General features: G+C 41.3%; 1 protein-coding gene across 1 annotated transcript; it reads left to right on the top strand.

The window, feature by feature from the left end:
- Positions 1 to 1789: 1789 nt before the first annotated feature.
- srk2 (Tyrosine-protein kinase SRK2) lies at positions 1790 to 15694 on the top strand. Its single transcript, NM_001140611.1, is given in 6 exon segments — positions 1790 to 1911; positions 4370 to 4495; positions 10021 to 10165; positions 12221 to 12373; positions 13484 to 13849; positions 15264 to 15694. Coding segments are annotated over 5 exon segments (924 nt in total). The 5' UTR covers positions 1790 to 1911; positions 4370 to 4414; the 3' UTR covers positions 15443 to 15694.
- Positions 15695 to 16257: the final 563 nt, after the last annotated feature.

The raw sequence follows: 16257 nt of genomic DNA, 5'->3' as shown, positions 1-16257 counted from the left end.
GAGTTTGAAGGTAGGCCTTGAAATACATCCACAGGTACACCTCCAATTGACTCAAATGATGTCAATTAGCCTATCAGAAGCTTCTAAAACCATTACATAATTTTCTGGAATTTTCCAAGCTGTTTATAGGCACAGTCAACTTTGTGTATGTAAACTTCTGACCCACTGGAATTGTGATACAGTGAAATAATCTGTCTGTAAACAATTGTTGGAAAAATGACTTGTGTCATCCACAAAGTAGATGTCCTAACTGACTTGCCAAAACTATACTTTGTTAACAAGAAATGTGTGGAGTGGTTGAAAAACGAGTTTTAATGACTCCAACCTAAGTGTATGTAAACTTCCGACTTCAACTGTATAATTTAAGAAATTGGTTGACTAATTAAAAACAGATACGGTGAGATTGGACAACCTTTCCTAATTTCTCTCAACTCAAATCTAGTTGAGATGCCATCTTTGTTCACATCAAATATTAATGGTCACATACACATATTTATCAGATGTTATTGCGGGTGTAGCGAAATGCTTGTGGTCCTAGCTCCAACAGTGCAGTTGTATCTAACAATTCACAACAATACACACATCTTAAAGTAAAAGAATGGAATTAAGAAATATACACTACCATTCAAAAGTTTGGGGTCACTTAGAAATGTCCTTGTTTTTGAAAGAAAAGCTAATTTTTTTTGTCCATTAAAATAACATCAAATTGATCAGAAATGCAGTGTAGACATTGTTAATGTTGTAAATGACTATTGTAGCTGGAAACTGCAGATTTTTTCGTGGAATATCTACAGAGGCGTACAGAGGCCCATTATCAGCAACCATCACTCCTGTGTTCCATTTGCACGTTGTGTTAGCTAATCCAAGTTTATCATTTTAAAAGGCTAATTGATCATTTAGAAAACCCTTCTGCAATTATGTTAGCACAGCTGAAAACTGTTGTCCTGATTAAAGAAGCAATAAAACTGGCCTTCTTTAGACTAGTTGAGTATCTGGAGCATCAACATTTATGGGTTTGATTACAGGCTCAAAATGGCCAGAAACATAGGACTTTCTTATGAAACTCGTCAGTCTATTCTTGTTCTGAGAAATGAAGACTGTTCCATGTGAGAAATTGCCAAGAAACTGAAGATCTCTTCAAGCTGTGTGCTACTCCCTTCACAGAACAGCGCAAACTGTCTCTAACCAGAATAGAAAGAGGAGTGGGAGGCCCCAGTGCACAACTGAGCAAGAGGACAAGTACATTAGTGTCTAGTTTGAGAAACAGACACCTCACAAGTCCTCAACTGGCAGCTTCATTAAATAGTACCCGCAAAACACCAGTCTCAACGTCAACAGTGAAGAGGCGACTCCGGGATGCTGGCCTTCAAGGCAGAGTTGCAAAGAAAAAGACATATCTCAGACTGGCCATACATTTTACGGCATCAGGCATGTCGGTATTGCCTCTCCTCTTTCGTGGAAATGAAACTCAGAGTAGCGTCACCAAAGAGGAAGAGGCGATTGTGTCGTTTTTTGCCCACCAGGCGAGGAGTTATGCGTGGAGGTCAATGAGAGTGTCGAATTTGGCCAACATCAAAAAATTATGGCTTCTTTGCTCCGTTAGCCTTATTTGATCGAATATAAGTTTCGTGATGGTTAGGTTGTTTCGAATGTGCTGATATAAGCATAGACACATGTCATATCGACAACTTTGAAAAAAACGATGTAATATTCGAGTTACGCCTGTCTGGCACACGATATCTGCCTTCTCATTGGCTAGAATGGCCCCACGTGATTTAGCCTCCTCTCTAAGGAAAGCAAATCCTAATCCAACTGTTAGACCTGACTATCTCGTCATTATATACATTTCTCTGGTGTAACTTCAGTGTGACATAGTTCTCTGTTGGTTGGTCTGGTCAATATTTGTCAAAGGTAAGTGTAATATGGAGCGATAAATGTAGAATTGGGAAACCCTGAATATCCATTGACATTGTTTTTTATTTGTACTTGCTGTGTTCGACAGCAGTTTACATATTTATCTTACTTTTTTTATATTGGATGTATCCAATTTATAGCGATGGTTTACGAGTCTGGGTCTGTGTTTGAGACTTGTCTGGCTTGGAAAGTAATCATAGAAGCGTTTTTCATTGCCAATGAGCGCTTGAAACACAATTCGCACTGAAAACCTTGCGATTTTAAGGTCGCTGGCTTTCAATTTCCCTTTAGGCAAAAACGCTGCAAATACATTAAGACAGTGCTCATAGGAAAATATGATTTTCTGATGAAGTGCAAAATTAAGAGACTGCTTCGAATGTGGCACAAAGTAGTCTATTCCATTTAGAAGTATACAATTATATCCCATTCGATATAAATAAATGAACCGCAAACGTTATGACATCTGTTTAAAATGTCTTGCCTAGGCCTACTCAAAAGCAAATTAATTCGCCTGTGACCCACCCAAAACAACATAAGGCAGATAGATGCAAGTTTTAGTGCTCATATATCTCACTGTCTTCACGTCACTGAAAGAGAGAAACATCTAAAGTTTCTAGGAGGCACAAAGTGATGTGGTTCCTGTCATGCAAAAATTACTTTTCAGAAGCTTGGTTTACATCCGTGACTTTCTGTGTTGTAGTTTAAGATAAAATAATGTCTTTATTATCCCCGTGGGGACATTTGGGTTGCGCCACTGAACATACAAAAAAAACACACACAAGCATAGATAAGGACATATACTGACACCAAATACAGGTAGAAAAGGTGCAATTAATGAGACCAATGATTCATCTGTACACTTTATACACTGTACACGCAGTCAACTATAATCTCCCTTGTAGACCAGCCCGCCTTATTGCCACGAGACAAAGAATTGCCCGTCTCTGTTGCGTCGCCCCGAGGTTATGAGTGGGCTACGGTTACATTCACAGAATAATACGATTATTGTGAATAGTCAGATTAATATAATAGTTCGATTTAGTCGTTTACATACTTTGCAAGAATAATGATTTCACTCATAATCCTGTTTACATGGACACATCTGAAATCAGGCAACCTGATGGGACTTTGATAAATGCAGAAAGTCGCCATTCAAAACAAACGTTCTACCACAGCGATCATGTTATTTTCGGACTTAAAGTGTATATGTGAAAACGTTTTCTAACAGGCATACGTACATTTTTCCGAACTCACTTCACTCGCAAAAGAAGGAAATTGACCAGCAACCGAAAAAAGGCCTATTCGACACCTCCAAATACTCATGTCCCAAGGATCCCAGATAGCATTAACCTTACTGCAATACACAGGTCGGAAATCTACACAAAAACAGCTGAATACATTGAAGGTGCCAAGACAAGAGGTATTTTTTTCAGTTGCATGTAACATTTTTTGTATACTTTTTTTTTAAAGTACGTACTGGCCGTGACCCCAGTAAATTACAATAGTTGCTAATCGAAACCATATTTACTAGCGGGTGGAGGTAGTACAGTGACATGCTAGCTGTTCCCATTGAGCCAATCACTATCCAGTTTAAAGCGTTCCTCGGCAGAAATATAGTTATCATTTTTCTTTCACTTTCACTTTTCTTTCACTTTGAAAAAGTATAACTTTCTGAATTAAGAGTGTGCAAAGCTGTCATCAAGGCAAGGGGTGGCTACTTTGAAGAATCTCAAATATAAAATATATTTTGATTTGTTTAACACTTTTTTGGTTACTACATGATTTCATGTGTTATTTCATAGTTTTGATGTCTTCACTATTATTCTACAATGTAGAAAATAGTAAAAATAAAGAAAAACCCTTGAATGAGTAGGTGTGCCCAAACTTTTGACTGGTACTGTATATCTGTATATATATCTGATCAACCTCAATACATTTGATAAATAAAGGTTAAACAAAAAATGTAATAAAAATATTCAAACCATGTCTCTGATTTTCAAGCAGATTTATATCAGGGCTGAGACTGGACCTTTTCAGGAACACTCACCACCTATTGGAAAGCCATTCTGGTGTGTCTTTGGCATAAAATTGTGTACAACTCTATCTCAGGGTTACATTTTTATACTGAACAAAATATAAAAGCAACATGTAAGTGTTAGTCCCATGTTTCATGAGCTGAAATAAAACATCCCAGAAATGTTCCAAATGCACAAAAAGCTTATTTCTCTCAAATGTGGTGCTCAAATTTGTTTACATCCCTGTTAGTGAGCATTTCTCCTTTGCCAAGAGAATCATTCCACCTGACAGGTGTGGCATATCAAGAAGCTGATTAAGCAGAATGATTACACAAATTTCTGCAGGCCCACCCACCAACGAATTTGTTGTAAAGCTACTGATCTACATCAGCTGCCCGGATACACCATTTTGTGTTTGCTTTGTTGTCTTCAACCTTCAGGTTTGGAATCTATTCAGTAATTCCAGGCAGAGAGGAGAAGAGTGAATGATGCCAATGTCTGGAGAATTGTCCCTTGTCCTGACCTTTGGCATGATGTTGGGGTTGGCGATCCTGCTGTTTTTTCTGGTAAGAAGAAGAGGCAGAGCTCAAACAGGAAAGGTAGACAAAGGAGAACAGGATGGCGTTAGAGTGCCTATAGAAAGTCTACACCCCCTTTGGATTTCTTCACATTTTAATGTTACAAAGTAGGATTAAAATGGATTTAATTTTCATTTTTTGTCAACGATCTGCACAAAACTCTCTGTCAAAGTGGAAGAAAAATTCAAAAAGAAATTATGAACCAATAATAAAACACTGATATACCTTTGATTAGATAGTATACTGTACCTTAATTTAGGTAACAGTTCACCCCCCTGAGTCAATACATGTTAGAAACACCTTTGGCAGCGATTACAGCTGTGAGTTTTCTTGGGTAAGTCTCATAAGAGCTTTGCACGTCTGTATTGTGCAATATTTGCCCATTATTCTTTTTAAAATTCTTCAAGCTCTGTCATGGTGCTGGGGAACATGGCTAGACAAGATTTTCAAGCAGATTTGTCAAAACTGTAACTTGGCCATTCGGGAACATTCACTGACTACTTAAAAGCAACTACAGTGTAGATCTGTCTGCTGAAAGGTGAATTCCTCTTCCAGTGTCTGGTGGAAACCAGACTGAAGCAGGTTTACCTCTAGGATTTTGCATGTACCTTGCTCAATCCTGTTTCTTTTCATCCTGAAAAACACCCACTCTTTGCTGATGTCAAGCATACCAATAACATGATACAGCCACCACCATGCTTGAAAATATGGAGGCCGTTTATATATATATATATTAATTACCGGGGAAGCCAAGGCAGGGGAAAAAAGCCATATTACAACCTATGTGTTGTGAAAATTGTGTTATTTGCTCTATAACCTGTTAGTTCATATGCCTTGACACTGTGATATAATCCAATATGGGTTTGAGTAGACTTTTTAAGACTAGGACGCTGTTACTATTTCAAAATGAGCATTATTATAGCCTTATAATTCTAATACATTTCACAAAGTTATATGGTTTCAGAGTGGAGTACTTTAGTCAAAACCTTAAACAGATAAATTATCTTATCAGTAGCTTAGTAGGACCGATACACTAGAATATTAAACATTTGAATCGGGATGGATGCGTACCGGTGAATCGTTACATCCCAACTTCATATACAGTGCATTCAGAAAGTATTCAGACCCCTTGACGTTTTCAACATTTTGTTACGTTACAGCATTATTCTAAAATAGATTCAATCTTTTTTTCCCTCATCAATCTACACACAATACCCCATAATGACATAGCAAAACAGGTTTTTAGAAATTTTGACATGTATAAAAAATTATCACATTTACGTAAGTATTCAGACCCTTTATTCAGTACTTTGTTGAAGCACCTTTGGCAGCAATTACAGCCTTAAGTCTTCTTGGCACATCTGTATTTGGGGATCCTCTCAAGCTCTGTCAGGTTGGATGGCGAGCGTCGCTGCACAGCTATTTTCAGGTCTCTCCAGAGATGTTCGATAGGGTTCAAGTATGGGCTCTGACTGGGCCACTCAAGGACATTCAGAGACTTGTCCCGAAGCCACTCCTGCGTTGTCTTGGGTGTGTGCATAGGGTCGTTGTCCTGTTGGAAGGTGAACCTTCGCCCCAGTCAGAGGTCCTGAGTGCTTTGGAGTAGGTTTTCATCAAGGATTTCTCTGTACTTTGTTCTGTTTATCTTTCTCCCCAGCCTGACTAGTCTCTCTGTCCCTGCCGCTGAAAAACATCCCCACAGCATGATGCTGCTACCACCATGCTTCACCGTAGGGATGGTGCCAGGTTTCTTCCAGACATGACGCTTGGCATTCAGGCCAAAGAGTTCAATCTGGGTTTCATCAGACCAGAGAATCTTGTTTCTCATGGTCTGAGTGTCACGTCCTAACCAGTATAAGGGGTTATTGTTTATTGTAGTGTGGTCAGGACGTGGCAGTGGGTATTTGTTTTATGTGGTTCGGGGTTTAATGGTATATGTATTTATGTAAGAGGGGTGTTTGATTTATGTGTTCCGGGGTTTTTGGGTAATGTTCTTGTTTTGTATTTCTATGGTTTTCTATGATGTGTATTTCTTTGTGTTGGCCTGGTATGGCTCTCAATCAGGAACAGCTGTACATCGTTGTTGCTGATTTGAGAGTCATACTTAGGTAGCCCTGTTTTACCTGTCCCTTTGTGGGAAGTTGTTGTTGTACTGCTGTGTATTAGCCTGCAACACTGTTCGTTCGATCGTTTTCTTGTTTTGTTTGTTACGTGTTCAAATAAAGTTAAGATGAGCACTCAACCCGCTGCGCCTTGGTCCATTACGTACGACTACCGTTACACTGAGAGTCCTTTAGGTGCCTTTTGGCAAACTCCAAGCGGGCTGTCATGTGCCTTTTTTTTACTGAGGAGTGGCTTCCTGATTGGTGGAGTGCTGCAGAGATTGTTGTCCTTCTGGAAGGTTCTCCCATCTCCACAGAGGAACTCTGGAGCTCTGTCAGAGTGACCATCAGTTTATTGGGCACCTCCCTGACCAAGGCCCTTCTCCTCCGATTGGTCAGTTTGGCCGGGTGACCAGCTCTAGGAAGAGTCTTGGTGGTTCCAAACTGATGGAGGCCACTGTGTTCTTGGGGACCTTCAAAGACATCTTTTGGTACCCTTCCCCAGATCTGTGCTTCAACACAATCCAGTCTCTTAGCTCTACGGACAATTCCTTCAACCTCATGGCTTGGTTTTTGCTCTGACATGCACTGTCAACTGTGGGACCTTGTATAGACTAGTGTGTGCCTTTCTAAATCAATTGGATTTACCATAGGTGGACTCCAATCAAGTTGAAGAAATATCTCAAGGATGATCAGTCGAGTCTCATAGCAAAGGGTCTGAATACTTATGTAAATTAGGTATTTCAGTTTTTTATTTGTAATATATTTGCAAAGATATTCTACAAACCTGTTTTCGCTTTGTCGTTATGGGGTATTGTGTGTAGATGTATTTCATCCATTTTAGAATAAGGCTGTAACGTTAAAAAAATGGAAGGGATCTGAATACTTTCCAATGCTTTGGCAATAGTGGCAACCACCAACAAACCATGCCAATAGAGCACCTATTGCATTTATTTAGACGTGATCAGTTTATCCGGCTCCACAGCAGACGGAGAACACAAAACAAAAGGGACACAAAAAAAGCTGTTGTCTCTAAAATCTTTTGTTCAACACAAGTTGTTACTCTTCTCCAGTAAGACCTTGTACACCCAAGTACTTCTCTGCAGCTGCCACCACAATACCTATCTTCTGTGACTTACGCTCCATTCCTGTGGTACAGTTGATAACCATGGCAATGAACGCTAAGAAGCCAACCTTACTGAAGCACAAATTCGTATCACTCTGTATTGGCCTAGGCCAACTACTCACCCTTGACCCATCATCCTCTGTCTTCACTGCCTCATCATACAACACCTGTTCTACTTTGACCCTGACCCTGACAACCTCAACCTGTCTCTCTTGCACTGGATACTTTTGATCCCCAGCAACATGGGCACCCCCACAATTGACACACATCGCTTTTTCCACCGATACTACACATTATTTTGTCCCATGCCCTGCTGCACACTTCTCACATCTTGGAATCTCCCTCCTACAAGCTGCTGCAACATGACCATAAGCTTGGCATCTGAAACACCTTAATGGGTTCGGAATAAAATCTCTCAAGGGATAACTGACAAATGCTAACATGACTTTGTCAGGTAAAGACTCTGCTTCAAAACTCAAAAGGACAGACAGTGTATTCTTAGTTTCACCACACTCGCAACCGGGCTGGCGTCACATACATTGGGAATCTTCCATTTCAATTCCTCCACCTCAACACTTAACGCCACCCCAGTAATCACTCCTTTCAAAGGCATTCTGCTCCGGAGAGAAAATGAAGTCGCAGGTATTGTTCCGAGGCGCGTGACACGAAGTACCCAATTTCTTTTCTACACAGCCTGAGACTACATATGGGACAGCCAAAAGGCAGGGATCGACTTTCTCCAAAAATGTCACTCCCACTGGTCCAGAATCATCCTTTGCATGACCGTCGGGGCGAGGCTCGGACTCAGAGGTCTTCATCGTCACTCTCGTCAGGTTCAATTTATGAGACATTAGAGACAGCAGATTATGGTTTGTGCTTGGCACCATTATACCTAAACACACATCTTCCCTCTTCACTCGGCTCTTCTCCTTCTTCCTCGCTGTCCATTACCACGTCTATCCGTTCACAACGCTCATGCCACACCTTCATCCACGGTATTGCTTACAGAACAGAACGCATACTGATGGCCCTTCTCCAATACCCAACTTCTGTTCCTTAGCCCAATTTATTAGTCTGGCTATCTCTGGCCTCTCGATGCTCGCAAAGTGTAGGCTACTCTGCCCCCTTCATTAGCTACACTTCCCTGTCTCCTGTCATCCTATGAAAAGATCATGGCTAGAAGAGATCCAGCTTTTGTCAAATTAACATCAGATTTGACTTTTCGTATCAGGATAGGAGAATTTACATAGCAGGTAAGAAGAATTAACGTAGCAGGTTATGAGAATTAGGTTAGGGTTAGTGAAAATGCAAAAGAAAAAATTACTTTACGTTAATTTGACAAAAGCTACATCCATTCTAGCCATGATCCTATGCCACATATTTGTGCAATGTTCATATGGATGGAATAATGACTTTCTTACTGTAGGTGATTCCTCTGAAAAGTTATTGTGGTCAACAGACAGGGTTAGGGTTAGGGTTAAAAATTACTATACCAAAAATAATAGTGTTTCAAACAACACACCTACAGTGCTTGGACCCGTAATGGCACTCGCCAGTTTTAGTTTAATTTCCTTATTCTGTAAATAATCTGTGCAAGGGGCCTCCTGAGTGGCGTAGCTCAGTGTTGCGGCGTCACTACAGGCTGTGGTTCAATCCAAGTCCCATAGGGCGGCGCACAATTGGCCCAACATCGTCCGGTTTAGGGGAGGGTTTGGCCGGGGGGGCTTTACTTGGCTCATCGCGCTCTAGCAACTCCTTGTGGCGGGCCGGCGCCCGGCCATCAGTTGAACTGTGTTTCCTCTGACACATTGGTTCAGCTGGCTTCTGGGTAAAGCGAGCGGGTGTTATGAAGTGCAGCTTGGCGGGTCATGTTCTAGAGGACGCACAACTCGACCTTTGCCTCTCCCGAGCGCGTTGGGGAGTTGCAGCGATGAGACAAGAAGTAATCCCGAAACTGGGGAGAAAAAATACCCTATTTAAAAAAAAAAAATGTAAATGTGCAAGACCATGCCAAGTCTTGGCATGTTTTATTTGTTTATATTTTGGGAGGAAGCAGCCTTGAGATTTTGAACTTAAACCCACATTAAACATATTTCCACTGAAACTATGATTTGAGAATCTTGAGAAGTTGATATTTCACTACATGGGCCTTTAATAATGAGGTTGGTATACTGATGGAACCTACAGAGGACAGGTTACAGTTGTAAGGTATGTTAGGTGACTCAAATTGGGGTCTGATCTGCTGATAATCTGGTTTTGCATGTCTTTCTTGTCTCCCTTCACAGTTTAGGCCGCTTGGCTCTGCGGACCCCCGGAACATTAACCGCAGCGCTATAAGACTGGGGAAGAAGCTGGGCGAAGGTTCCTTTGGAGAGGTCTATCAAGGCCTTTATAACAACACTCCAGTTGCAGTGAAGACCCTTATACCTGGTAAACACCTGGGACAAGTTTTTCCAAAAATCTGGAAAAGAATGATCTGGATTCTGTAATTATCCTCTATTGGTAATCCAGGATCAGATCAATCAGATTTTTTGGCAGATTTTCGGAAAAGGATGGGATAGGATCCTTGTGATCCAGATACCTCAAGATCATGTTACTACTTTACACTGTCATAGAGAAACAGAGATGAGGAAACTACATAACAACGCAACTACAACATTTAAAGACCCCCTTCAGCTATTTTTGTACTTTTCTCATTGAAAAACAATATCCCAAGTATAAATACAGTAATGTACACACACTTAAGGGTAAAAAAAATATGTTTTGGAGAAAAATATTGTTTTTTTTTTAGACACAACTGCCAAATTCAAGGAGTTGGTCTGATGGGTCCACTGTTGTGTCATCGACCTCCCTCCCTGCTTCCAGGAACAATAGAGGACAGAGGACATGCCCACTCCCCCAATGCACCGCCTATTGAAATCCACCTTTGTTCGTAAATCACGTGATAAATAAACTGCTAAGGAGGCTGGATGGGGTCTTCAATCTCGAGTAAAGGTCAGATTGGATTGCCAAATCCCAGATTGAAGTGTTTCTGTTTTTGAGGCACTCCCAAGTGGCGCAGCGGTCTAAGGCACTGCATCGCAGTGCTAGAGGCGTCACTACAGACCCGGGTTTGATCACGGGCTGTATCACAACCGGCCGGGATCGGGAGTCCCATAGGGCGACGCACAATTGGCCCAGCGTCTTCCGGGTTAGGGGAGTGTTTGGCTGGGGGGCCTTTACAATTAGGCCATCATTGTAAATAAGAATTTCCTCTTAACTGACTTGCCTAGTTAAATAAAAAAACAATTCTAAGATTTAATCCAATCTGATTGCCAAAATACGATTAGAAAAGTTTTTAAAAACTGGGCCCAGGTATCTTTGCTGCAGCCTTTGCTATCTGACTTGTGGACGGGTAAAGCTTGCATGTCAAAATATCAATCCCTTGTTTGTACAATTGTTATTTTGCTAATATTTATCAGTAATACTCTCTAATTCTACTGTACATTAAGGTGGCATGGCTATATTGCATTTTGTTTGTATTTGCAGACATGCAGCTGTACACAGATTTTGCCATCGCTTAGGCAACGTTAATTTGCTATCCGAGTGACGCAAACAGTCAATGTGGGGCCCCTGCATAATCCGGCCATGATTACCACAATTTTGAGATAGCTGGATAGCCTAATGTAACACCTACAACAGAGATTCCCAAACATTTTCACTCAGGCCTGTCACACCTGCTCCCTCTCTGGCACTCGAGGGCGCCAGGCTGCCCTTCATTACGCACACTTGTCACCATCATAACGCTCATCAGCGCACATTGGACTCACCTGGACTCCTTCCCTTTGTTGATTGCCCCCTCTATAACTGTCTGCTTCCCCGTTTGTTTCCTGTGTCTGCATTAATGTCGTTATGTGTTCATGTCCGCGCTCTGTCCTGTCCTGTTCCATGTCCGTTGATATTAAATGTTCACTCCCTGTACCTGCTTCTCGTCTCTACCAGCGTCGACCCTTACACAGGCCCCCCTCTTCGTCACTGGGGAACATCCCCCGCGTGCCATGTCTATTTCTATGGACACAAGCACTGTCCATGATGACAAAAAACTGTTCACACCCCTCTTGTTGTCAGAGAGAAAAATTTGCAGGTTTAAAGCTTATTTCCTGCAATTCTATACATTTTGCCATAAGGTGGAGAAATGTCTTTGCCGTTTTAAAGCTAATTTCCTGCAATTCTACCCATTTGCCATGTCTTATGTGTGTTCATCTGATACCTGAGTGACTCAAACATTGCAACAAAGTCAATGGGCTAAAAATGGTTAGCTGTCAAGGGCTAGTTAATCTGACTGACAAGAGGAGAACTGCTGATGCACTACTAATTCCAAAATTGCACCTTGTGTTTTCTACTATCAAGAGTAAGTTGAAAGGCCGAGTTCCTTAAAACAAAATCCTGCAAGAAAAATCCTGCAAGAAAAATAAACAAACTTCTTTTCCTCATTTCCTGTCATAGGCACCATGGACCCTCGGGACTTCCTAAAAGAGGCCCAGATCATGAAGACTATGCAGCATCCCAACCTCATCCAGCTCTTGGCTGTCTGCACTGAAGAACCTATCTATATCATCACTGAGCTAATGAAGAACGGAAGTCTGCTTAATTACCTGAGTAAGAGTACACTGTCGTATGAACCAGCCAAGCCCTGCAGTACACGCCCAGGAGTTTTTCCTAATTATATGACATTATCCCATCAGAAAAATCTAAGGGCTGTAGTCTATAACTTCCTATCAAATCAAATTTTATTTGCCGAATACAAGAGGTGTAGACCTTACCATGAAATGCATACTTACAAGCCCTTAACCAACAATGCAGTTCAAGAAATAGAGTTAAGAAAATATTTACTAAATAAAGTAAAACATTTAATAAAAACTAACACAATAAAATAACAATGCTATATTTTATTTAACAAGGCAAGTCAGTTAAGAACAAATTCATATTTACAATGATGGCCTACTCCGGCCAAACCCAGATGACGCTGGGCCAATTGTGCGCTGCCCTATGGGACTCCCAAACACGGCCGGATGTGATACAGCCTGGATTCGAACCAGGTACTATAGTGACGCCTCTTGCACTGAGATGCAGTGCCTTAGACCGCTGCACCACTCGGGAGCTCAGGGGGTACCGGTACCGAGTCAATGTGTGGGGGTACATGTTAGTCGAGGTAATTTGTACATGTAGGTAGGGGTAAAGTGACTATGCATAGATAATAAACAGCGAGTAGCAGCAGTGTAAAAACAAAGAACAAAAGGGGGGGGCAATGTAAATAGTCCGGGTGGCCATTTGATTAATTGTTCAGCAGTCTTATGGTTTGGGGGTAGAAGCTGTTAAGGAGCCTTTTGGACGTAGACTTGGCGCTCCGGTACCGCTTGCCCTGCGGTAGCAGAGAGAACAGTCTATGACTTGGGCGACTGGAGTCTTTGACAATTTTTTGGACCTTCCTCTGACACCGCCTAGTATGTAGGTCCTGGATGCTATGTTATAGTTATCAGGTCACATGGCTTGTAAAACTCCTGCCGTTACTTAAAACCTCTTTCAAATATGGTACACAAACTATAGGACATTTTCAATAAGCGTTGAACTTTTCAACCATTTTTGTGTACCAACAGTTAAATATGAGCTTTCATACTTCCACCTGTTCCTTTCCAAATTTGAATGTGAAAATTCTACCCATCATGTCATTTTTATCTCATCATTGTGCTTTCCTTCCCTGTTCCACAGAGGTCAGGGTTGGAAGGCTACGCTTATATGACCAGATTGAGATGGCAGCCCAAGTGGCTTCCGGGATGGATTATCTGGAGATGAAGAACTACATCCACAGGGACCTGGCAGCCAGGAATGTGCTGGTTGGCGAGAACAACGTCTACAAGGTGGCTGACTTTGGCCTTGCCAGGGTCTTACAAGCCACACCAATGCTTTCCAGTCAGAGCAAATTGTATTATATACCTGTAGGGAAAGCGATATTCCCTTTGAGATGGACGGCTCCTGAGGCCATCGCCAACGAGAAGTTCACCATCAAGTGTGACGTGTGGTCCTTCGGAATCTTGCTGTATGAGATCATGACCTTTGGGAAGAATCCCTATCCAGGTAAGACTTTCATATTTACGATTTCAACTCCACATCTCTAGTTAAGAGTATACACTAGGTATACCTTCCTAATATTGAGTTTAACCTGTTTCCTCCCGTTCTTCTATTGTAAAAACGATTTGTCGCTAAATCCGGAGAAATTACGGGCCACGTAAAACAAACTGTTGGTCACTAAATCTGTCTAGAAGGACCACGTAAAAATGGTTGGCTGGTATGCCCTCACCCGTCTGAGCGGTCGACTGTGAATGCCCTCACCCGCTAGGTACTTATAACGGATTGGTTTGGTTCTGCCCACTACAGTGCTGTCCGGTCAGAACATGATGTTGAAGCCCATGCTGAACACTTGGTCACCACCACACTCACACAGACACAGCTGTTTCCATTTGAAGAGGGTATATGATCGTGGTAATCCGAATGACTTGGAATCTTATTGTTGTGGTTCTGTAAGACAAAGAGATGAACACATGTAAACAGTATTAGTTAAAGGTTATAACTATGCAATATACCTATACGTGCATGAATAAATGACAAATGGCATTACAACATGTCTATAAAGGGCTATAAACACATTATCAACATAAACATAAACTTAAACATTCACCTCTTAGAGAGAGAGAGAGGGAGAGAAACCAATTACTTGGATTGACAAAGGGTCAATATTTATAGCACCCTCTCTCTCCAGCCTTGTGTGAGAATTTGCCAGGCTGAGACCTTATCAGATCTGCCCTGGCGCCACAGGGTTGGTCAATTACTCTGTGCATGAGCAAGCTCCAAGAGCTGTCTGGGATGACTCTAGAAGCTCACCCATGGCAGCGCAATAAAACCCCTTAATATGGTAAGCCATCCCAGAAGCCACTTGGGCTGCCATCTCAATCTGGTCATATAAGCGTAGCCTTCTATGGAAAATGCTGTGGGAGCGTGTGCATGCGAAAGACTATGTTTACCAATACAACAATTTAACCACTTCAGCAAAAGTACTTGTCCAACCAATGCAATAACACTTCTGGCAGTACGGAATAATACTACATACAGTAAACAAGAGGCAAAGCAGTATTGGCAACTCAAACATTAAAGAATAGTAACAGCCATAAAGTAGAACATATGTCTGAAAGTTATCAAAGTAAAAAGAAGTAATTAGTGGTAATTACCTATTATTACACTGCATCTAAAACCCCCCATGCAACTTCCATTTCGAAACGCGTACAACATTCAGACATTCGTGGTACTGTGGACAATAAAAAGTCCTCAGAAACATGCGTGTTCACCCTTCAGGCGACAATAAAATTCTGACCTGAGTGGGCGGGTGCAGTTTCTATCTACTCTTTTTACGCTGCGCTACATGCCCCAGGTTGGATTGTTTTACTGTCTGAGATCAGTTGCATTACACTATAACTAGTTCATCTTATTGTTTCAGACCTGAACAACTCCCAGGTGAAACGGATGGTTCCCAATGGGTACAGGATGCCTTGCCCTGTTGACCCCTACTGTTCCAAAGACGTGTACAAGATCATGTTGGACTGCTGGAAGGAGAATAAACATGACAGGCCCACTTTCAGGTCTCTAAAAATGAGGCTGAGGAAAGTTTGTGGTTGAAGGTTTATGTAATCATTCTTCAGTATCGATTAAATAGCAGTAATTATATGTATGTTAGAGTCTTGTTTCTCAGCTTTTTGAGAGTCTGGAATGTTCCTTAGTCTTGAGTAATACACAACACTATCTTAAATTGCTACCATGACCACATTGCTGATTTTACTGACTGCACTGTGAAGGGAAAAAAGTTGATGTCATCTCTGTTGTCTTCAGACATGGTGTGTGCTTCCACATTAAACCTTTTCTTCTGCCTTTACACCATTGTCCGATTTCATCTTTGATTCTACACTTGCATAAGAATAAGACAATTCCCAACACTAGTAGTACAGTATACTAACTAGCCTAAACTCTGTAGCCTAGAATCTGGCCACACTGAATATCTCTCAATTTCTCTATTACTCCAGGTTATGCTTGAAACAAAATGTCAAAGTAGTAAATAATGGCATCTGGTTATCTTCCCTGGTCCTTTATTGGTAACACTACCCTTTATAAGGGTTTATAAGCAAGGGTCATAGTTTATAACAATGAAAGATGTCCATCATAACCTTATACAACACAGGAAAATGACAGATTAAAAACAGTCTTGACAATAGTTTTTTTGACAGGTGAGAGATAACAAAGTAATGTAGCCTCTTGGGTTCTGATGGGCTACAACAGTTGAAATAAACTCATGCGGCATTTATAAGTTATATTCTCAAGAATCAATGGGTACATATCATTAATGTACAAGTCCAAAAATGGATGTATCTACTACTGATTGCCCCTTTAACAGTAAGATTCATATCGGCCTTCATAGGTTTTGTATGAATAAAATATAG

Source organism: Salmo salar, chromosome ssa07 (genome assembly GCF_905237065.1).
Source record: "Salmo salar chromosome ssa07, Ssal_v3.1, whole genome shotgun sequence".
NCBI lineage: Eukaryota > Metazoa > Chordata > Actinopteri > Salmoniformes > Salmonidae > Salmo > Salmo salar.
Note: the sequence above shows the minus strand (reverse complement) of the source record. Positions and strands in the feature narration are given on the sequence as shown.